Raw genomic sequence first — 24,333 nt, forward strand, 5'->3', positions numbered from 1 at the left:
AAAGAAATACAAAAAAGCAAAATGGCTGTCTGGGGAGGCCTTACAAATAGCTGTGAAAAGAAGAGAAGGGAAAAGCTAAGGAGAAAAGGAAAGATATAAGCATCCGAATGCAGAGTTCCAAAGAATAGCAAGAAGAGATAAGAAAGCCTTCTTCAGCGATCAATGCAAAGAAATAGAGGAAAAGAACAGAATGGGAAAGACTAGAGATCTCTTCAAGAAAATTAGGGATACCAAGGGAACATTTCATGCAAAGATGGGCTCGATAAAGGACAGAAATGGTATGGACCTAACAGAAGCAGAAGATATTAAGAAGAGGTGGCAAGAATACACAGAAGAACTGTACAAAAAAGATCTTCATGACCCAGATGGTGTGATCACTCACCTAGAGCCAGACATCCTGGAATGTGAAGTCAAGTGGGCCTTAGAAAGCATCACTACGAACAAAGCTAGTGGAGGTGATGGAATTCCAGCTGAGCTATTTCAAATCCTAAAAGGTGATGCTATGAAACTCCTGCACTCAATACGCCAGCAAATGTGGAAAACTCAGCAGTGGCCACAGGACTGGGAAAGGTCAGTTTTCATTCCAATCCCAAAGAAAGGAAATGCCAAAGAATGCTCAAACTACTGCACAATTGCACTCATCTCACACGCTAGTAAAGTAATGCTCAAAATTCTCCAAGCCAGGCTTCAGCAATACACGAACTGTGAACTTCCAGATGTTCAAGCTGGTTTTAGAAAAGGCAGAGGAACCAGAGATCAAATTGCCAACATCCACTGGATCATGGAAAAAGCAAGAGAGTTCCAGAAAAACATCTATTTCTGCTTTCTTGACTATGCCAAAGCCTTTGACTGTGTGGATCACAATAAACTGTGGAAAATCCTGAAAGAGTTGGGAATACCAGACCACCTGACCTGCCTCTTGAGAGACCTATATGCAGGTCAGGAGGCAACAGTTAGAACTGGACATGGAACAACAGACTGGTTCCAAATAGGAAAAGGAGTACGTCAAGGCTGTATATTGTCACCCTGCTTATTTAACTCCTATGCAGAGTACATTATGAGAAACACTGGGCTGGAAGAAACACAAGCTGGAATCAAGATTGCCAGGAGAAATATCAATAACCTTAGATATGCAGATGACACCACCCTTATGGCAGAAAGTGAAGAGGAACTAAAAGGCCTCTTGATGAAAGTGAAAGAGGAGAGTAAAAATGTTGGCTTAAAGCTCAACATTCAAAAAACTAAGATTATGGTGTCTGGTCCCATCACTTCATGGGAAATAGATGGGGAAATAGTGGAAACAGTGTCAGACTTTATTTTTTGGGGCTCCAAAATCACTGTAGATGGTGACTGCAGCCATGAAATTAAAAGACGCTAACTCCTTGGAAGGAAAGTCATGACCAACCTAGATAGCATATTCAAAAGCAGTGACATTACTTTGCCAGCAAAGGTCCATCTAGTCAAGGCTATGGTTTTTCCAGTAGTCCTGTACGGATGTGAGAGTTGGACTGTGAAGAAAGCTGAGCGCTGAAGAATTGATGCTTTGGAACTGTGGTGTTGGAGAAGACTCTTGAGAGTCCCTTGGACTGCAAGGAGATCCAACCAGTCCATTCTGACGGAGATCAGTCCTGGGTGTTCTTTGGAAGGACTGATGCTAAAGCTGAAACTCCAATACTTTGGCCACCTGATGTGAAGAGCTGACTCATTGGAAAAGACCCTGAAGCTGGGAGGGATTGGGGGCAGGAGGAGAAGGGGACGGCAGAGGATGAGATGCCTGGATGGCATCACCAACTCGATGGACATGAGTTTGAGTGAACTCCGGGAGTTAGTGATGGACAGGGAGGCCTGGCGTGCTGCAATTCATGGAGTTGGAAAGAGTAGGACATGACTGAGCAACTGAACTGATCTGAACTGAAACAAATATCTGAAGAATGGGACACAAATTAATATTTTAATGATAATAATGATGATGATCATTAGCATTTTATGTGCCAAACACTGATTTTAGTCCTTAATATGTATTGGTCCATCAAATCCTCACAAGAGCCCAAGTTTAAAGATGAAGAAATTGATGCATAGGGAGGCTAAGTGATTTGCCCAAGGTCACAGTTGGTAAAGCCAGGATTTGAACACTGGCAATCTTGATCAAAAATCCCTATTAATAACCACTAGGCTAAATGCCTCTTATTAGTCCCCACCTTTTAACAGGTGAGTAACAGATAATGGGAGACAGAACATGGGCTTTGGAATCAAACAGACTAGGCTTGGAATTCCAAATGTGACATATCCTACTCATGTGACCTTATGTGAGTTATATAAGCTATTTGGTGCTCTTTCTTCAAAATGGGAATAAAAATACCTGCTTTCTAGAGTTGTTGTGAGGTTTAATGAGGTAACCTAAGCAAAGTTCGTTTTGCAAAGTCTGACACATACACTATAAAGGGCCACTATTACTGTGATACATCATTGTTAACTGTGTGGTACAAAGAGCAAGTGACATAAGGAGTCTAGAAGAAAGAAGAATTATTGAGGAATCATAGATGAGTCATGGTGATCAGGAGAAGTTTCATGTAAACAGACATATTCAAGATCTTCAACTTAAAGTTATAGAACTGTGGTTGGTGAGCAACAGAAGTGTCAAAACCAGCCTTAGCAATTATGGGGCTTTGGGGCCGACATCTCTCTCATAGGCTAGAGTTTAACAGGCCATCAGGTAAGAACCCGTTTATGGACAATCTAACAGACATCATTCAATTAACAATTAATTAGTGAGCACCTACTGAGCCAGATACAGAGATAAACCGAGTCTTAAGTGTTGAGCTGGTGGTGAAATGGACAAATCGGCAGCTGATTATGCCATGTGGAAGATCAATGATGGACGGATGCCGGCAGTGCTCACAGAGGAGGCTCTAATCCAGCATCACACAGACAATCTTTCCTGAGTGATAAATCACCTCCACTTTGTCTCAGGAAGTCAGGCGAAGAAAAGCAGAGGACGTTTGAGACCCAAGGATCTGTTTGGGCATAAGTACAGCACAGCACAGTGCAGTTCCATAGTGTAGAATGAGTGGAAGGCAGAGAGGTGCAGGACTTGACTCTGGAAAGGTGGGCAAGGCCAGGCCATGGAGGATCTCCTGGGCCTGGTGAAGGTGGTGGGCTTTGGTCCTAAGCCACAAATCTATTTGGTAGCCATCTCTGTGATCTCATCTCAACTTCTGTGCCTGTAGCAATACAGTGGTTCCCCATGAAATACGAACAAAACAGCACCAAGAAAGAGAAAGAATATATTATTTTTTTTTAGGCTTGCTGCCAAATTTTCTTTGGGACCCTATTTTCTTCCTGAATAGATCACAAGAACTTTTAGCACTTGTGTAGTTTATCATCGCCTCATGATAATGTTCCTCCTTTGTGCTCCAAAGTTGTTTTAAACTCAAATCTGTTCAGCAAATGTTACCCTTTCTTCCCCAGTACAGTACCCAAACAACTTGATAAATATTTGCTGAATTAGGTCGGATCCATTGAGTGACAACTACATAAGGTAACATTGTACCAATGGGCATGGCTGGGTCCCAAGGGGAGGAGGGGATAAGAAGATGACCATCATCAGTTCACTTCAGTTGTTCAGTTGTGTCCGCCTCTTTGTGACCCCATGGACTGCAGCACGCCAGGCCTCCCTGTCCATCACCAACTCCTGGAGTTTACTCAAACTCATGCCCATTGAGTTGGTGATGCCATCCAACCATCTCATCCTCTGTTGTCCCCTTCTCCCGCCTTCAATCTCTCCCAGCATCAGGGTCTTTTCAAATGAGTCAACTCTTCGCATCAGGTGGCCAAAGTATTGGAGTTTCAGCTTCAACATCAGTCCTTCCAATGAATATTCAGGACTGATTTCCTTTAGGATGGACTGGTTGGATTTTCTTGCAGTCCAAGGGACTCTCAAGAGTCTTCTCCAACACCACAGTTCAAAAGCATCAATTTTTTGACTATCATAGCACCCTCAATAAACATGAACTTCTAATGATGCAAATGAGGCATGGATGACCATAACAGGCAAGCCCCAAAGTAGACTGCAGGGTGTTGTATTCTTCCAGTGGTGGCCTGTTCATGTGGTAGGAATCTGAATCCCACTCTCACAGCATTTTCACCAAACACTCAGTTCTTTGAGGGCAGAGGGCTATGTCTCCTTTATTATAATAAATTCTCAGAGACCACCAAGTGCTTAGTAAATATTTATCAAGTGGATCTATTTAATTCTCACAACACTCAGAGGGATACATATTTTACAAATTTGGAAACTGAGGTTCAGAGAGGTAATGTGACTTGCTTGAGGTTATAAGGTTAGTAAGTGGTGTAGTAAAAATAACAATAATAATTAGTGCTATTTTTAATTCTAAGGAATCCCACCCTTCATTTATCATTCTCCAAATGTCTCTGTCACAGATTTTTGTTTCATTCTAAAATAGGAAAGTTTCTCTCTGCCTGAATCAAACTTGAAGTTTATAATTTGAATTCTTGAACTTTGGTGGGCTTTTCCATGCTGCCATTCCAGGAGTTTCGGTGGCTTTAGGACAGATACATCTGCCACACTGTATGTAAAGACACTCTTTAGCACAAAGTTTCTCCAAGACTGTCCCATTCTCTCCCCAGTCACCAGGTAAGAATTAATCCAATTTCAATTCAGTTGAGTGCATCTTTATTAAATACCTACTATGTGCCAGGGACTTCCTTGGTGGCTCAGTGGTAAAAGAATCTGCCTGCCAGCGCAGGACACATGAGTTTGATCCCTGGGTCGAGAAGATCCGCTGGAGAAGGAAATGGCAACCCACCCCAGTATTCTTGCCTGGGAAATCCCATGGACCAAGGAGCCTGGGGGGCTATAATCCATGGGATCACAAAACACTCAGAGATGACTTGGCAACTGAACAACAATAGCAAATAACAACTATGTGCCAGGCACTTTATTCAGTACTTTCCAAAAATAAAATACTTCGTATGAGAGTCTTTATGTCTGTCCTCTTATTATTAAATCACATTTTACTAACTTTCATGCCCAGAAAAATCTCAAGGACATGTAGTAAGCACTCAAGGGTAAGGACCAACTGACCCACCTACGTTTTTAGAGGAGTACTGTGCTAACACATAGTAGGCATCTTACTACAATTTCATGAAATTGAATAGTTCTTTATTTTTTTTTTTTTTCCAGAAACTGATCTGATTTCTTTATTTTCAGGTTTGCTTCTATACCTTTTGTTACACATAGAGACAAATGGAAATTTTAAAGTCACGCGGGAATCAGCAGTCCTGACTGAATAGTTCTTTAAAATTTTGCTCTGGAAATAGACAAAATTGAAAGACCTGGGTTCTAAACAAATCCTTGCCCAAACAATTATTGACTATACAACTTTATCTTCCAAAATCTCATCTCATCCATAAACAGGAAAATTAATATTTACCATTTAAGGCTGTTTTAAGGATTAAAAGAGATGCTGTCTGTAAGATGCAGTGCCTGCATCATAGTAAGAGCTCAACTAGTGAAAGCTAATTTCATTATTTCTAGTCCTACATCTAGCTCACCTCCACTACTTACTAATTTCCTTATTATTATTACTTGGCAGGTTCAGCTAAAAGAGCTCAACCAAGGAATGAGATTTGCTAGTTAACAAATATTGTAATTAATAGAGAGCACCAACATATATTGGGCAGACATTAATTTTCAAAGATTTAGGATATAATGTTCCACATTAAATCTAAAATAATCAGAAGTTGTCCTTTCTTTAATAATTTGGAAGATACTAGAGAATTTGCATTTCACAGCTCTGGAAAAAGTTGTCTAGTTTTTTTCCCTTTGGATAACTCAGAGCTCATTATCATCTAGAACAGTGTTTTTCAAACTTTACTAATCATGATCTAACAAAGTAAAAACAAGTTAGAAATATACTGAACACAGCAACTTCATATTGCAACTCAGAACATCAGTAACTAAAACAAAAGTTTCACGAAATATACCCTTACTAAGTACCAGCAACTGAAATTTTCTATTTAATTTACTATTTTAACTTTTTAAAATTCTGGCCAAGACTCAGTGAAACAGCTTTAGGCAAACTAGAACTTAGTAATTTAACTAATATTGTTATCTTGTCTGTTCAAGCGTATTAAGGATATAGTTTAGCTGATCTTCCCATCAAGCTATGAAGCTGTAGTAAATTTTATTTTACAAATTAAAAACCTGAAACTCAGAAAGGTTAGGTGACTTGGACTAAATAGACCCACAAATTGAGGACAGACCCAAGATTCACAAGTTTTCTAACTTTGTAAATCAAGCTGTTTAAAAAGATTATGATAACTCAATTCCATAAATATTTATTGTGCCTACCATGTACCCAACATTGAAATAAGAGACCATTTGACATGATCTCCACCCCCTAGGACTTCCAGACTACCAGAGGAGACAAGCATGTCTCAGTACATGCACTTGAAAGTCTGAAGTGGGTACTTTTCTATTCTGGAGTAAATTATCTTATTCCCAAACTACCACCATCCTCTCTCTGGCCACCCATCTCCCAAAATGAGCACCAGTACCTGTAGGTGAGAGAATGCAGTGAACTCCTCTAATAGCACATTTCTCTATGATCTGAAATAAAGTCAGTACTTTCCCTTCTACTGCTCTTTGCCACTGTAACCCTAAAAGCAATCCTCAGTATGACTCCACTGATGAGCAGCAGCATTGTAACATCACACCATAACTAGAAGAGTGCTTTAATGTTGACACCCTCTCAACAACCAATATTTAATTTAGAAGCATCTTCATGATGACTTCAACTTCTGAGAAACCATGACTCAATAAAGACGGGTCTTGACCCCCTGCAAAACCATGAGGAAACTCTAGTCCTCTGATCTAAGACATTTCTTAGGTACTGATTCAAATAAAGCTGAAACCAAGACAAAACACTGGAATCACCTTAAACCATAGCTTTTACCCATCTCTCTAGCTTTATCTTTATACATCCTATGCTGCACTCAGTGACAGATTTTATTTTCTTGGGCTCCAAAATCACTGCAGACGGTGACTGCAGCCATGAAATTAAAAGACGCTTGCTCCTTGGAAGGAAAGCTGTGACAAACCTAGACAGCGTATTAAAGCAGAGACATCACTTTGCCGACAAAGGTCTGTATAGTCAAAGCTATGGTTTTTTCTGGTAGTCATGTACAGATGTGAGAGCTGGACCATAAAGAAGGCAGAACACTGAAGAATTGATGCTTTTGAACTGTGGCACTGGAGAAGACTCTTGAGAGTCCCTTGGACTGCAAGGAGATCAAAACAGTCGATCCTAAAGGAAATCAACCCTGAATATTCATTGGAAAGACTGTTGCTGCAGCTGAAGCTTCAATACTTTGGCCACCTGATGCGAAGAGCTGATTCATTGGGAAAGACTCAAATGCTGAAAAAGATTGAAGGCAAAAGAAGAAGGGGATGGCAGAGGATGAGAGAGATAGCATCACTGACTCAATGAACATGAATTTGAGCAAACTCTGGGAGATAGCGGAGGACAGAGGAGCCTGGTGTGCTGTAATCCACGGGGTTGTAAAGAAGCAGACACGATTTAGCAACTGAACAAAAACAAATGTTGCACTCATGCCAAACTATTTATTCCATAAGTAAGTTCCCACCTCTGTGTTTTTACTTATACCATTTCTTCCATCTGTAATTCCCCTTTCTCCTAATTTTTCTGTCTATCCATCTTTCCTGACCCCACTCAAATGGCATTTCCTCCATGAAGCCGTGTGTCCTTCCTGCAACAGTGAATGTCTCCCTCTTCTGTACATTGTACCGCCTCTGCTGAGACAATTTTCACATTATGTCATAATCCTTATCTACTATATTAGAGTATGTTTTAAATACTGCGACATCCCAGGAGGCACCGACAGTGTAGTTTATATGCAATAGACACACAATTGTGTTTGCTGATTCCACACTGAATAACTTGATCTGGAAAAGGAATTGTTCCCCTTTGCTTCCCAAGAAGCCAAGTTGGATGTATTCTCAAACACTCTGGATCTAGGACTTCTGATGTTGCTAAACATGTAACCTAAGGCAGGCAGTTGAGCTTTATTTTTCTATAAAAAGGGGCCAACAATCCCTTCTTTAATTACATTAAAGAGACTGTACTGCCAACACAGGGTTAAAATTACCTTACAATGTTAAGTGAATATGAGAAATGATCTCCATGGTCACAGATCCATTACAGCAGAACTGGACTGGGAATAGCTGAAGTTCTAGAAATGTAAACTTCCTCCTCTATTCCTGAACAGCTGATAGTTCAGGAACAGTACTGTGAACATTATATCAAATACAAGCCCATGTCTCCAAAGTTCACCTGTTCAAGAGTTCTTACTAAAGCTCTTTCAAGCTAGAAGTCTTTTTTTTTTTTTTCCTTCTTGCAGATAACCTTAAGCCAGAGGTATAAAGCGAGAAGGAATTGAGGTTCAAGTATAGGCTTACATATGTGTCATTTTAAAATAATGCAAATACTTATCTGGCAAGGAGATCCTAAGAATATCCACCTGCCCCTCCCCTGTTCACTCACCTGTTCAAATGCTTTACCTAAACATCTCGTTTTGGTCTTTGATTACTAGGTATGAGATTTTTCTAGGACAAAATATGCAGAAACATCTTCTAGTTTACCTTCTTCAAATTTAAGCCCCTTTCTTTCACTGATATATTTACATCATATAAACACAATCTAAAAATTGACCAAATTCTTCCAGAGAGTTTGGATACCGCATATAAGGCTGCTTACAAAATCCTCTGATGAAACTTGGTGAAGTCTTGAGATAGTATACATATGGAAAGAGAAAAGTTCAGTTGTCTGTTTCCCAGTAAAGGATCTTTTTCATAAAAACATAGGGCCTGAAAAATGGCACTTGGGGGATCAGATCAATTTATAATCCCTTCCCCTAGTTTTAAGTGTTAAATTGAAGGAAAGAAAATTACTCCCTTCACATCCTTGCTATGATTATATATAGAGTGGAATTCAAAATCCATGATATTAAAACAGTATTCTAAAGATATGTTTCCATTTTAGTTCTTGAATCCCCTGAAGGGACTACATGTGTTGCTGCTTCACCCTCACTGGTGACAGCAACAGGTCCCAACTGAAAACAATTTGTGAATTTATTTTATATGCCTATTTATTTCCTGCCTCAGAGCCTTGGGAAAAGGTATAAAATTAGGCTTGGCCTAACACCAGTCCTGACACCCCTTCCCACATGTGTGTGATCAACACCTATGTCAAGACCTTTGGGGTGATTTCCCCCCGCCCCTTTCTCTTTTCTTCCTTCAAACGGGAGGCTATTAATCGAGGGCCAGCATTCCACTCCCACCTCCCACACCTCTCAGTCAGTCTGATCACTTCTAGAGCTGTTTACACTGCCAAAGTCATCCATCATCCTGCCTCACCAAGCAGGAGAAAAACTGATGGCAAGTTAGAAAAATCTCATTAAACTGCTTTCTGCCTCAACCTCTTCCCAACTCCTTGAGAAACAGAACTTCAAAACTGTCTGCTGGGGAAACAAGAGGGATAGAGGGAAGAAAAGCCGATGTGATGAAGGGAAAAAATAGGTCCAAAGTAAGTCGGTTTCTGGGCCAAAGTCAAACAACTCTATCTATCTATTATAGACAACAAAGATGAGACCATATCAGTTAACCTTCAGTTCAGTTCAGTTCAGTCGCTCACTCGTGTCCGACTCTGCGACCCCATGAATTGCAGCATGCCAGGCCTCCCTGTTCATCACCAACTCCAGAGTCCATCCAAACCCATGTCCACTGAGTCGGTGATGCTATCCAATCATCAACTTCCTTTTATTTTCTTTATGGCTGAATTCTGAAGTTCCTAAGGACACTCTTTCATGAAATGGAAAAAAATTGCTTCAACTAAAATTAATTTTATATTCACCTTTTTTCTAATGACCAAATCCCAAGTTAATTCTAATTCCAAAGGTGATCATGGACATACCTAGGCAAAAGCCTAGGACAATACAGAAAACTTAATAAAGCCGCACAACTCCAGGGAAGAACTAAGGGCCTGTCTATGTTTAAAGATGTACCAAACAAAACCTCCATCCTCGTGAGTTCCAGCAAGAGGAAGGAGACTGTGAGCATAGCATGCAATGTTACTCCTTTCCAGGACATCTGGCATGGATAGAATGACTACAGACTGAAAGGGAGTGAATGTCCTCTACGCATCTTTAAGTCCTGTGTATGACTACTGCCTTCTAATACTTTCTCATCTGATCCTCACTGAACCTCCACTGAGTTAGCCATTATCATTCCCATCTTAAAAATGAGGAAGCTGAGGCTCAGAAAGTTCAGGTATCTCATCCAAGATCACCCTATTACTAATTGGAGAAGCCAGGATTCTAACCAAGTCCACCTGACTCTGAAGTTCTTTGCACATCCTGGTTTCCTAAGACAGAGCACTCTTTGCAGAGGCTTGCCAGTACAGATGCCCTATGAAGGTTCTCGCAGTCTGAGGCAGACTCATGCTTCCACGGCATCTGAGCTGGCCCTGCTAACAAAGACATGGGAAGAGTGGTATCTAGTTAGAAACAAATCTAATTTTCCTACATGTGCCCAAGTCGATGTAATAAGTTTGTAGCCTCATCTGCACACTGGCCCTCTGGTTTCTAATCGCAATAACCAAGGTTGATTTCAGGCCTGGAACCTTTTCTACCATAGAGACGATTAAAATATAATCAAGCTAGAAAGTTATCCTCCCCCAAAGCCACCTAAAACAGAGCAACTCCAAACTAAAACCAATTTACATATTTTAGCCCAAATTAAAAAAGTAAAAGCTAAGGATTCCCTTTTAATATCGTGAATAATAAATGCACATTTATGTAAAGCTTCCTTCGGGGAATGGTTACTATGAGGACAACTTTCCCAATATTATTTATAAATATCAGTTTTGTTTTAGTGTTACAGTAAGAATCTGGACTATGGGAATTGTACTGTCTGTACCCAGTGCATTAACAGAGATAATTAATATTGAAGACATGTACAATATCCAGAATTTTAGATGTGTGGCTGGCTGCATTACAAAAAGTAACATAAGAAACGATGAGTCAAATCTGGTCAAAATCACAAATTACAGGGACTTAGTCATTTACTCCATTTTAAGTGAGTCCTTTCCTAATGAAAGTTTCATTAGTAAAGATTGCAAGTTCTCAGGCTTTCCACTACAGACTTTTAAACAGCACTTAGAGCTAAAGTTTATCATTAAAGCTGTATTTACTACTGCTGCATCTTCAAAGGGGGCACTAGAAAAAAAGTTCAACTCAGCCTGTTATTTTTCATGTACAAATTAGAAAGCAAAACTCTAAAGGGTTTAGACTGGCAGCTGAGGAAAACACAGGCTACTTGAAAAGCCATTACTGATACTTCCCAGGACACACTGAGGGTCATGGCTGTCTATCCCTACCACACACACACAAACACACACACAAACACACGAACACAAATACACACATATATATACACTGCACATAGTATCTAGGTGTACATGACAAAGTAACTCTCTACTAGCAAATGTAAAGTTTACACAGGGGTGACATCAGCTATACTTCTATGTAACTAAAAAAAAAGTTTTCATAGTGGTATGCCAAGGAGGTCACCATCTTCTCAAATCGTCCTTGGAGAGTAACATGAGAAAACGTATTCAGAGAATCATCCATGTCAGAAGCAAGGCCTTCTTATTTTTGCAAAATTAATAGGTTATCTAGTCAAGTTATAGCAGATAGACAAGTTCCTTCCAGCTGTCCAAACTTTACCTTTTCCTGAGAGTGAACATCTGGATACATGGAAGCTTATAGACAAAAATGTCCAGAAGAGTTTTTATTTTTATCTTCTAGAGTCACGCACAGACTCTTAAAATACAAAAGGAAAAATATTTTTGTACTTGAATGTTTCAGCAGATCTTTTCCCAAAATTTGACATAAACCTCATTGAATGACGTCCAACCTGAAAATCCCTCACTCCCTTTTATCCTGAAGTCACAGAGATTTAGTCTCTAAAATATATCGTGATCAGTGTCAGAAGAAATGGTGACTTTCAGTTTCACATTTCAAAAAAAATGCACATAGTAAGTCTTCAACAAGTATTTCTTCATCCAACAACAAATGGCAGCCAGCCTCAACTATGAATACAGTTGGCAAAATAACATCAAGGGCGAGTTATTCCAAGAGAGCAGACAATAGACGATAACTAACTTGGAATGATCAGGAGTGGATTCAAAGCCACAAAGTGCAAAACAGAAGCAACCTCCACACTGTGGTGTGTTTTTTAGAATTCACCATTTTGATCAGAATTGTTTCTCTGCTTCCTCATATCTTAAAAAAGGAACTAAACCTCTTACAGAAAAAAATCCTCATGAATTACTATATTTTATAGCTTTAAAATGAGTAATTAAGAAATGAAATTCAATTTTAAAAGTAACTTTCAAACCTACAGTCCAGAGAAAGTTATTTTCAGGAAAGATCCATGACTTATAATTTTTGCCCATTAAAAAAAATCGGATCTGCTAGTTTTGCATTTTACTTTTGTGGTTAAAAATAAGGCTTTCCTAAAACAACAAAAGACAAAACGCAACTACAACAATTACTCTGACCCTATTTCTCACTGCTTTTTCAACCAAAATTTATTTAAGAATTCTTTTTTCAGCATTCAATCTTTCTTGATCCTTGCAGGGGGCAGGGATCCACATTAGAGGGGAAAATATTTCTGGTGTTTCATACAATGAAGATCTGAATAATGTTCTTCCCCAAAGCAAAAATGGCCAGTGCTAAAATGGTCCATCAAAAGGTAAAAATCTCAGGAGTAGGGAGAGGGCATGGGGAGAGACAGAGATAGAGAGATGGGGAGGGGATAGCGAGGGAGAGAGAGAGAGCCATCGCCTATTCAGAGCACTGACACTGCATAAGTGATTTCTTAATGAATGTACAAGGAACAGCATAAATATTACCATTAGGCAGAGTGGATGTGAACATCTAAAGCAAGCTAGCTGACTGATTGCTTTCTCATTTTTTGTTCTTTTGTAACAATTCCATTTCCAAAGTGCTTGATTCCTATTGCTGATGCTCCAAAGCTATTGTAAGCACACTGCCTGAATGCTTAATGAAGTAAACAACAAACAAAATGGCTCATCTTCGGTGCCCCCAGCTAGCATCCCAAACTGGATATAATTAAAGGTGTGAACAAGCAAGCAAAGAAGTAATGAACCTGCAAAGTCAAGCTTCTGAGAAATTATCGGGCATCCCGCACTGCACCGGTTCAGATTTATCACTCATTATCTCTTACGTTGGCAAGGTTCAGATCCAGGTTGGTACCCCTCTCTATTCTTGTCTTCCAGCTTTCGTTTTTCCTTCCACCTCTAGAAGGCTAATTTATGACAATTACTGCTTGTGATGACACCCAGCCACCCACAGATCACCTTTCCTTTTACCCTTAGAAAGCTGCTCACCTATAAAAGCTCTCTACCCCTAAAATACACTGAGATTTAAAAAATATAAGGAAGTTCCTAAAACACACACACACTTCACAAAATGAAGCAAGAGAAGCCACACTACCTCCTCCTTGTTTTTACCAATGGTTAAAGATTGGGTGCAAATGCTCCCCAAGAAAACACAATTCTCCTTTCATATACACGTATATTTTAACTTGAACCCAAATGGTTGATTGAAAGGGCAGCATCTAGTGTACAAATATTGTTATGAATCTGCACATATATGGTTTCTCAAATCACATCTAAAGAAAGGTGTTTGGTTACTAATGGTCCAAGGGGTTTAGATATGTCTTTTTGATGAATTTTTATATTTTTCTAATAAGAAAATTTTTGGAGTTTGTGAGGAAGAGAAGCCACTTCTTATGGGAAGACGGCCCAGTTTGGTTTTCTTTCCATTTTTAGACGCACATATATTTGCAAGTATGTATACACATTTGGTAATACCAAATAAGGAAAGCCTAAGACAGGTGCAGGATTCCAGAAACACAAATGCTTACATTGATACACACACACATACACACACACACACACAATCCTTCTTGCTCACACACACATAATCTATCAAATGGATGGGAGATGGATAGTGGGCAATAAAATGTTTACTTCACTTTCAAAAGGGGAATTGGCCAATTCTGTGCAATATGGCCCATTGACTGGATAACAGTAAGATAAAACCTTGGGACTGTTTATATCTCTTCAATCCCCCAAAATTCTCAATGACATTGGGAAAAAATACTGCATTGCAGCATTTGCCAGCGCACACTCACGTGTCTAGAATCCGTTGGCCAGCTCGCCAACAAATGTACATATTAAGTGTCCAGGCATATAAATTAAGTGCCTAGTGGCCGCAGATCATTGAAACTGACGGAGAAATTTGTCAAGGCCAAAGTACTTCTGTCTCTGTACAGTGACCTCTATCAAGACCGCCATTTCTTACTCGCAGTACACACTGATAATTTGTCTCAGCTTTTTCTTAATTAAAATAAGGCATTACCAAGGGCTAACTGGAGCAGCATATCAACATATCTCCTCATGGAAGGAATAGTTTTTGGTCTACATATAGGAAGAGAACCCACCCACAACAAGGAAATAAGAGCAAAGGGAAGAAATCAAACCAAAGAAAAAGACCTGCCCCAAAGAAGCCCGTTTATTGTTCATGGTAACCCTTACTTGAGTAAAACACCTTGATTCACTTATAAATTCTTTTAGAGGTATTAAACACACACACACAGAGCACTATTCATGCAATGATTTTCAGATTTAAAAATTTAAATAGATTATCCCCAATAGAAATGCTAAGTTTAAAATATTTGAAGTCTAACATGTCTCAAACTCTATTTCAAGACGGAGTTTTAATACTAAACTGTGTAGCCCATTTTCTTTCTCTTTCTTTAAAAAATATTCTATTGCTATTACCTCACAACAATATGGTCTTCCTATCATAATAAAATCCTTGACTATTCAAAGGACCAAGGAAAGGCTACAGGAAGATAAAAAAGTTTTAGGGCTTTGGAAAACTATCAAACATAAGCAAACTCATCTATATCTGGTCAGGAGGATGACTTGAAAGAATGGCAGTTAGGAATGAATGGAACTGAGGTCACAAATGAATGGTTAAGTTGCTTGCTAGTTTTTTAATGAGATATTAACATTGTCCTATAAATCAATGATTTTCAAAGAGATTTTTCAGCTGTTTACCCACCTACATTCAAAAATTTAAATACTAAATTATTTAAGCATTATTTTACAATAAGATATATGAACATTCTGATTACTAAAACTGTGATGTAGTCAAGTGTTTTTTGTAGAAATATTCCCAATCAGATTTTCATTTCTTAATAAATGCACACTCAGCCTTGTGTTTCCATAAAGACACACCTCCACATGCAGGTAGTATGTATTAATATTTTTAAGACAAAGACATGAAGAAGGTCAGCAGTAGAACCACGTGTCTTTTTTACAATCCAAGCCAAGGTGACATTTCCTACAGTAATTATTTCCCCCCTAACTAAAACATCAAAGAATTCTCAGAAAAAATACATTCGAGATAATCAGAAAACTATTCTATTTTTAATAGCGACATATGGTTACACATTCATGATATGAGAGAAAGGTTTAAGTGTATGACAAAAAAATGTAAGTTTATTTATTATTACTTCGACAGTCAAAACAAATTTTAAAAATCCCCCAATAAGAAGATAAAACATAAGCATCTGCAAGGATGAAAGAATCGGGGTGGAGGGTGGTGGTGTGGAGGTTTGCATTGGAGAGAGTAAAATTAAGAGTACTTTCAATACAGCCAGTTATATTTCCCAACCTTTTAACACATTTCATTGCCTTTTAATCTCTTGTTCTTGGGCTTAAAATTATCATGTACCTAATTTATCTCTCTGGAAGAAACCATAATAGATCATACTTTCAGTTGTTTTTATGATACCTTCTATTAACCTAAGTAATATATCTTTCAGTCCTTTTGGTACCCACCATCATGAGAAAAAGACCACTAGTAAAGCACACTTTGAGAGAGAAAAAGCGAGAGATGCCTATCACCCAGTGCACGCATGGGTCCCAGACGTTCAGAGACGCTGGAAAAAAATCAGCTTTTCACTCAGTTTATGCCAAGACCAGGACTAGGACCAAATGCCAAATGGAAGGCAGTAGTTGCAAGGATACAGCCTGATGGATCCTGCGGCTGGAGGCATAGAGATGAAGGTGAAGTAGTAGACTAGAATATAGCTTTTCATGTATTATTTTAAAAAGTAATTTCTACTCGGGATATGAAATGAGAGATACAATGAACTCCCTGGAACTGTAGTATCAATATCTGATTTAGTAAAAACACCAATATTGCCTAGCACAAAATCATTGCTTAGGGTAAAATCTATTCTACCTATATTTCTCCTATGGATATTTTGCTGGAAATTTCGAAGAAATCATTTGCAGAACGTATCAGCTGTGGGAGTTCACTATTATGCTTCTGTCAACTTCATTCAATATAATTTACATTTTTTTCAAATGGCCTCACAGGATTCCTTGCGATTTTTCGCACGTACAATTTCACAGCAGGGAAAAGGGGGAAAGACAGAGAGGCAGAGAGGGAAAAAAAAAGCAAGATTCCCTACCCTCCCTTCCCCCTCTCCTTCTCTCTCTCTCTCTTTAAACCAAAAAAAAAAAAAAAAAAGCCAGGGGAGACAGAACAGATGCTTAAAAATAGATTTCTAAAAATCACTGTAAACCAGAGTTAGAAATGTAATTAACACCTATTTATAAAGAATAATTAAAGTTGGGCCGGCCACAAAGAACAGCAAAGATAATCGAGGTCCTGTCCCCCCCCCCTCCTTTTTTTACACTGTTTGCAGTGTGTTCTCATGATAGCCACCTGCTCCCTACTCGGCTTTTCCTCTGTTCGTTTCCCCGGCAACCTTTCATTGGGTTTTCCTCCCAGCTATCGCTTTCAGTTGGGCTGCTCGGTCTAATCTTATTTGTTTTACACCCATCAAAACAAGCAGCCAGACAAAGGCAATCCGCTAAGAATGGGAAAAAGACCACAGCTTTGTTATAACATCTATGCAGAGCGAAAAGTCCTCCCCAGGCTTTTCTAGCAAAATATAAGTGAGATTGATATGAATTTACAGCCTTCCCCCATACCAGCTTTGAAATCCCGTGAAAGCTATTGCTAGTGAAATTCAAAGTCAAAGTGGGCACCCGTGGCATCTGACCGTGCCATTTTGTGCCATATCTTCAGGGTCAACATCAGGCTACAGGAGCGGGACTCAAGGAGTTTCCCTGCTTCTTTTTTTTTTTCCAGAAAAAGATGATACTAAAAATAGATCTACTACTTTGGCAGAAAGGTTTTCCACTTCCCCTTCCACATCCAAAAGTCCTGTTCCACAATTGCATCTGCTGCTACTGAACCTCATCTCCACCCCTCATTCCCAGCCTTCCCCATCACTCCGAGCAGGAGACGGAAAAAGAAATGTGCCTTTAACTTTAACAGTCGTGCAATTCCATTGAAAGCTCACAGAGGCAGTGGACACGCCAGCCAACAGTGATGGTGACACTGTGATTGTCAAAAAAGACACCAGCCTTCCTTGGCTAAAATGTGAGTTTGATGGAAGAGACAGTGTGTGTGCCTTGCGTGCATGCAGTGCCGTCACACTTGGAGATGGATTCTGGTTTTCAGAAAAGAGAAATACTAACAAACACACACATACACAAACGATCTGCACAGTGATTTACAATGCACAGTCCACCATCCTCATGCACACACATACAGACGCACACACGGCTGGAATCTCCAAGCTGCCTTCCTCTTTTCACTTACCATCTTCAAGCCATTCCACTCCATCTGTGATCAGAAGAAGATGGACCCTCACACAGTGTGTCAAAAGCGGAAAGGAACGTTATGTAAAAGCTGACATTCCTTCTAACAGAGCTGCTGCCCAGAGAAGGAAGCAACAACTCAACACGCCAGGCACCGCTACACATACAAGCCGCCTCCTCTTTTTTATGAGGTCATGACAGGAAACTCTTTGAAATACAAGATGCAGCATTTACTGAAGCCCAAATAAATCACTCTCTTTGCCGTTTTGACTGCGCAGTCCCCCGAAACACAACTGCCCATCTCAACGTTCAGGATTCAGGAGCTGCCTCGCAAGGTTTAAATTTCCAGCTCAGAAATGGAGAGGTTCCTAAGCCGGCTGCACCCACCTCCAGCCCCACGAAACCCAGGCACATAGACAAACCTCCCTCTCCCTTAAAAAAAGAAAATCCTTCTTTTGCCATTATTGTCTCATGTAATATAACCTCTTTCAGCAAACCAGCAATTATTTCAGCCCACCTCCCCTTCTCCACCCCCACCTTTACGTTGAAGGGGAAATTGACAATGACCTGTTAAAAATGAAAACCTATTTCCCCACTGCTTCTCAATAAAAGGACCTACCCGCACTCTCTACACAAAAGAGATAGTAAATGTAGGAACCAAACAGCAGCAGAGAACTAAACTCTCGTGCAAGCATAAGACTGGTCAAGGTGGAGATGCTTTTCTTCCCTCCAGCAACACAAACAACAGATTATAAATCTAGTCATACCTACCATAACCATTCTTATTGGCAAATATTGGGTCTCGCAGAGCTTCGACTCTTCTCTTAAAATTTGCACAGGTTTCAGAATATATTTTTAAATGACTACTATTGTTATATATATTTAAAGATCCACAAACACAGCGTGGATGATTGTAAAGTAAATCAGTTATCTCAGTGGGGGGAGTGGGGGGGGGGGAGAAAAAAAGAAAGAAAGAAAAGGAGCAGTGAGCTGAAACCCCCGATTCTAGGATGTAGATAAGAACAACTGAACAGAGCCTTGCTGAAATTGGCTCGAAGCTTCCCCTTTTTACATCCATTTATGGGACCATCTGTCAGCCGAAGCCAGGATCTGATTGGCTGGGGAAACGAAGGGAGGCGTTGCAACATCAGGTGCTATTTAAATTAGCTACTGCCAGATTGACGATGTTAATGATTTGGTGACCTCTACAACAACAGAGACCAGATTTCTGAACTGCTTCTTGTGTCTGGTAATTAAGGCCAGGCTGAAGCAACAACAGCCATACTTGTATTTTTACCTTTTCCCTCCTCCCAGTTCAAAAAGTACTGTAACAACTGCAGGTCACTGGCGGCTTGCAAACCTTAACAGTGGGAGTGTTCTCCCTTGCCCTTGTCCTGAGGGCTGTACCACCCCACCCCTCAGAGAAGGGCTTTTCCCTCATAGAATGTTTTCAACCACCTTATCTTTTTCGACAGTTGCTTTCTAGCGAAATGCATATTTAATGATCTGCCTCTGGGCTTAAAGATACAACAAAAGCACTTTAATGTGCAAATATATCTACATTTTAACTTTATTATTTCCCAATACTGCTGATTTTTAGTAAGTAATGCTCCTTCTGCAGCTAATATGGCCAGCGTCTTAAAAGAAAATTTGAGATTGGGCTTGCTCTGTGAACTAGGTTCATACCAGTTTGCTTCAGAAAACTATTTCCTCATAAACAGAAAAAAAAAAAGCTGGGGGAGAAGGGGGTCAGCTGCCACCCTTTACCTTTCTGCCTTCTGCCTGAGTTTTTCAAAACAGAATGATGAATGATTTATTTAAATGAATTTATTTCTCAACTTGGATGGGGGCATGATCTGAATTTTTAAAAATCCACTGGAACACATTCTCTCTTTGCTTTCTGTACTGCTTCACAGAAATACACTTTTGACAACAGCCTCATTTCATAACCAGTGCAGAGTGCTCATCTTAACTGAACACATGATTTTGTTTCTCTCCTTCCAAGGATGTCTTTTTATTTTGGCCTCTTAAAATAGTGTGTGGTGATGTATACAGTTCGTCTGCCTATTTTATACATTTCGTAACCTCTATGCTACCAAGCCTTCAGTAGCATAATTTGTTGTTGTTGTTGTTGTTCTACTTTGGGTTTTAAAGTGGCTTATCCGAGAAGTTTATGCTTTACTTTTATCCCAAAGGCTGTTTTATCACTATTTATTTAATTCATAATTTAGTCAATTTGTTCCTCAATAAATACACAGAAGTAACAAATATTACTCAAGACATAGTTTAACATAATTTTTAATCTTTGGCTGTAGTTGACAGCGGGAATGGGATAGGGCCATGTGGAAATACAGGCCAGGCCGAAAATCATGCTACACTCTGGGCTTCAAAGTCCAAGAATAAATGGATCTGTGAAAAATTATTATCAAAGAAAATAACCTTTACATTAAAAATTAAAACTATTCTCTCCAAGCTACTATTTCACAAACACACAGATACAAATACACAAATATATAGATATACATACACACGTTATAAATACAGATACACCATAAAACAATATCTGTTATACATATAATATGAACAATTACACTTGAATATAAATAAATTCAGCTATTAGAAATGAAAGTACATGAAACAGAAAAGTAGAAATGTTAAACCCATAATCCTATCAAGTGGAATAATACTGAATTACATAAACTTTTAAAATAATTTCTTGAACAAATGTATAAAGAGTCCTACGAGTCACAATAGTACTACAGTATCCTTTGAATTGTGTACGAAGGACAAATGCACAGGTTATGCATTCTAAAGAGTTCAGTATATGGACCCAGAGCAGGTACAGGTGTCCCAAATCAACAATAGAAACTCTGAGTGCAAGTTCACCAATATCAAGATACTGTGAATAGTAAACATGAACACAGTGCTGACAAACACACAAATAAAAAGAGCTCACTGGGAATGAAATATTTACTGTATATTTCTTTGGAGCTTATAAAAGTCAGCATTTCTTAAAATCCTTTTCTCCCATCCATACTAATATCAGCATGCTTAGTGAGCCATAAATTCACATTAGGTGTATCAGAAGATATTCCGGCCACTTTTCCAAAATAGTAAGTGTATATTACAGTATAAATCATTAGCTGGTTTTGCTAGGCTAAAAAATCCATGCACTTTGTACATCGATCACTTCTCCAAAAACCTCCACTCTAAAGTCTTACAACAGAATCCTCAAACAAACGCACAAATGTCCTCAGAGGCCTTTTCTCTAAAGACAAAGGCAGAATCCTATTGTTGGGAAAAGTCAACCTTATTATTGCATTTCCAATAGTACCATTCATCTTTCAGAGTGAGGGGCTGACCGCTACATCAGTGGTGTGACATTTGTAAAGCAACAGATTCTCAATATATTATCGCAAGAATCAGGCAGGCGAGTCTCCCAGTCATGCATGATTTTTTTTTTTCCACCACAAGCCACCACCACCACGGGAAGAAACTTGTCTCACTCCAGCAGCAAAGGCAACCTAAAAATGATATCCTAGAGCAGTGGGGCTGCCAGCGCCGCTGTATCCTTCTTACCATAAATGAGCAGTTTCTTGACTCATTAATAACAATTTCCCTTAAAAGAAGTAATCTCCTATCAGTCAGCCCCTCGCCACCATGCTCACATCCCAAAGGTTGCAGATATCTCAGCATCAGTCGCCGGCAGACAGCTTTCCCATACAGAGTCCAGATGGACTGTACCAGAAGCCAATTCAGCGTTAATAACTACCTACTCCGCGCAGTGGAGAAGCCTTACGTGGCACAATGGGCTAGGAAACAGCAGCCGGCTGAAACAGCAAATAAAAAAAGACAACCAAATTCTCCAAAAGCACCGAAAGGAAGGAACAGAAATGGAAGCATGAATTGTATTTCCTTGACTTCAGTGTGAAGGAAAAAAAAGAAAGAAGAAAGAAAGAAAAAAAAGGAATCCTTCATAAACACACAGGAAAAAATGAAGAGGGGGGGAAAAAACAGATGCTGCCCAGAAAAAAGTGACAAAATATTACCTCATTATTTAACAAAGCAGCATTAAGCGTCCTGCTGATTTCAAACATCTTGCCACAGATTTTGTTTTAAGAGAAACAGATAGAATCCTTTGCAAAGCACTCCGTCTGCAAAGGGTTCTTCAATTTTCTTGCGTGCCACGGAACAGTCAATATATTATTTCCCTAGAGTTCACACATTAAAACCTCTAGTCAGTGAGCTGAATTTTCCCCTTATCTCACACACAGTAGACTCCTGTTATATGTACTGCTCTCTTTGCAAGAGCAGCCTGCCCCAAACATGGCTGGTGTTTAAACTACTCTTTAAAGTAACAGTTCACTGTATAACCACCAGGTGGGTAGAGTGCACAGATTCAAATGAACCATCTTAAAAGATTGTTTTGTGTTTTTTTTCCCTTGGAATAGCTCTTGGTGTAGGATGTAACATGAGAAACGCCAGCATCCTAAGAGGCATCTGTCTTGTATCTCTCTCTGTGTCTTGTCAAAATAAACAAATAAAATTCCCTCTCCTGACTTAATAGTGAGGAAACAAAACACCACCACCCATTCTAATAAGAACTGTGAAGAATGAAACACAAACAAGCTTTGTTTCATTGAGCAAAGGATGAAAAAGGAAAATCCAATCAATGTAGAGCAAGGGGGAAACCCAAAATCTTCATGGAGATATTTTGAAAGAAATATTGACACATGATAAAACCCAATTTGAAAGTGTGCATATGAGCGAAGCACACACAAGATGGAGGCAAGAGTTTAAGGGTGTTAACTTTTCCAGAGTAATATTTGCTATGATCTTTCATGATAGGAGATAACCACAAGCTTGAAAGATACTGGAAACAAACAAACAAAAACCTAAGCCTTGAGTATCTCTTTTTAGAACACAATTATACAAATAGTTATTAACAATCACAAGGGCAAACTAATCACATATATATCCCCAGTGCTGCTCCTTTTCCCTAGGATCCACCTTGAAATGGAACAATTCTGTCGTGTATGATTTTGTCTGTGTAGTTAAACTTGGCATCTCCTTTGTACAATTCTATCCCAATTAATCTGCTACTCTGCCAGGAATAAATAGAATGTCTCAAGTTGAAAGCTCCAAGTGATGGAGGGATAATGTTAAAAGGATAAAGAACCACCTGACAAAAATAAATCTCATCACTTATATCATTATATGGCTTGTTTTTAAGGAGGATTTTATTACTCACAGAGCAAGAAAGCACCATTCTATGTTCCCTCATATCTAAAAGAGAAACCAACACACACAGATACCTGGGATTTTGTTTTCCTGGCTGGACAAAATTAAAGCCCTGAAACTTCCACATCCTCTTGCAAACACGGATGTTAGCACTAGTATTTTTCCAGCCCATCCAGATAACATTTAGCCACATACAACAGTAACTGTCTTTTTCATCTTTAAGTCAAGTCGGCATCCCTTAATACCATTTAACCTCCTCGCATATATTAAGTTTCAAATGACAATTTTTAACTGGGGAGTGAGAAGGAGGAGTTGCTCTCATCAAATTCTGGTTGTATGAAATAAGCTAATTTGTACACCCACCATATGTCTTAAACACTAATTTAAAACTGTCACTTTCTTCAAACATTAAAATGTAATCAGCCTAGTAAATAAAATATTCTCGAGTTTTCTTGCCTTGGTGATAATTTAAAGAGTGTTTATCTCAAGGTAACCTCTCTATTTTGATTACCAAGGAAGGCTTTTGATTTAGAAAGGGAAAAAAGGAGATATTGGGGGCTGGGGGAGTGAGAAGAGAAAACCACAACTGTACGTAGCTGCACAAAGGAAAATAAGATGAAGCGGGTTTTTAAGGACCCATAGTCTTGTTACCCTAAGGCAAATCCAGCCAATCAATACCACCCATTGACGGTCTACCATCTGCCATGCTACCCAGCGATGTGGCTAAACAGACCTGTTCCATATGACCGTAGCCGGCTCATTTTCAGTCGATTAGAGCAGTTCCAGAGCATTCACGTGCAATAGCTCACAACTCCAAGTCAGACTGAGCCTCTCTCTTCACACCAGTCCCTCCGAGCACAGCTGCAGACCTTTCCCTCCTGTTCCGGGTGTCTGGATTACCTCTTCTTGCCCCTCAATTGAATTAGCAAAATGGGGTGGAAAGGTAGAGTGAACAGACACATAACCACACACACACACACACACACACACACACACACACACACACACAGAGGTAATTGCCAGCCCTTCTTTGCTGTCATGCAGAATTCAGGAATTCCTTGTGCTCTGGTCTAATATGATTATGGCACATCATTTAAATAGCATCATCAGTGACTATGACCTGACATTTTCCTGTGGTTCAATTTCTTTTTATCCTCTCTCTCTTCCTCTGAAAAATAAACCTGAGCTGCTGGCATTTCTTCTTTTAGGGAAA

The 24,333-nt window shown here is 39.4% G+C and overlaps 1 protein-coding gene across 1 annotated transcript in view; it reads right to left on the reverse strand.

Annotated features, from left to right (window-relative positions):
• The window catches only part of ELAVL4 (ELAV like RNA binding protein 4), a 90,008-nt gene extending 68,433 nt beyond the window's left edge, over window positions 1-21,575 (reverse strand). Inside the window, exon 1 of the mRNA XM_068963800.1 lies at window positions 21,459-21,575. Coding sequence (XP_068819901.1) covers window positions 21,459-21,575 — 117 coding nt within the window. The remainder of the gene's footprint in view (window positions 1-21,458) is intronic.
• Between the last annotated feature and the right edge of the window lie 2,758 nt (window positions 21,576-24,333).

Source organism: Capricornis sumatraensis, chromosome 2 (genome assembly GCF_032405125.1).
Source record: "Capricornis sumatraensis isolate serow.1 chromosome 2, serow.2, whole genome shotgun sequence".
Taxonomy (NCBI): Eukaryota; Metazoa; Chordata; class Mammalia; order Artiodactyla; family Bovidae; genus Capricornis; species Capricornis sumatraensis.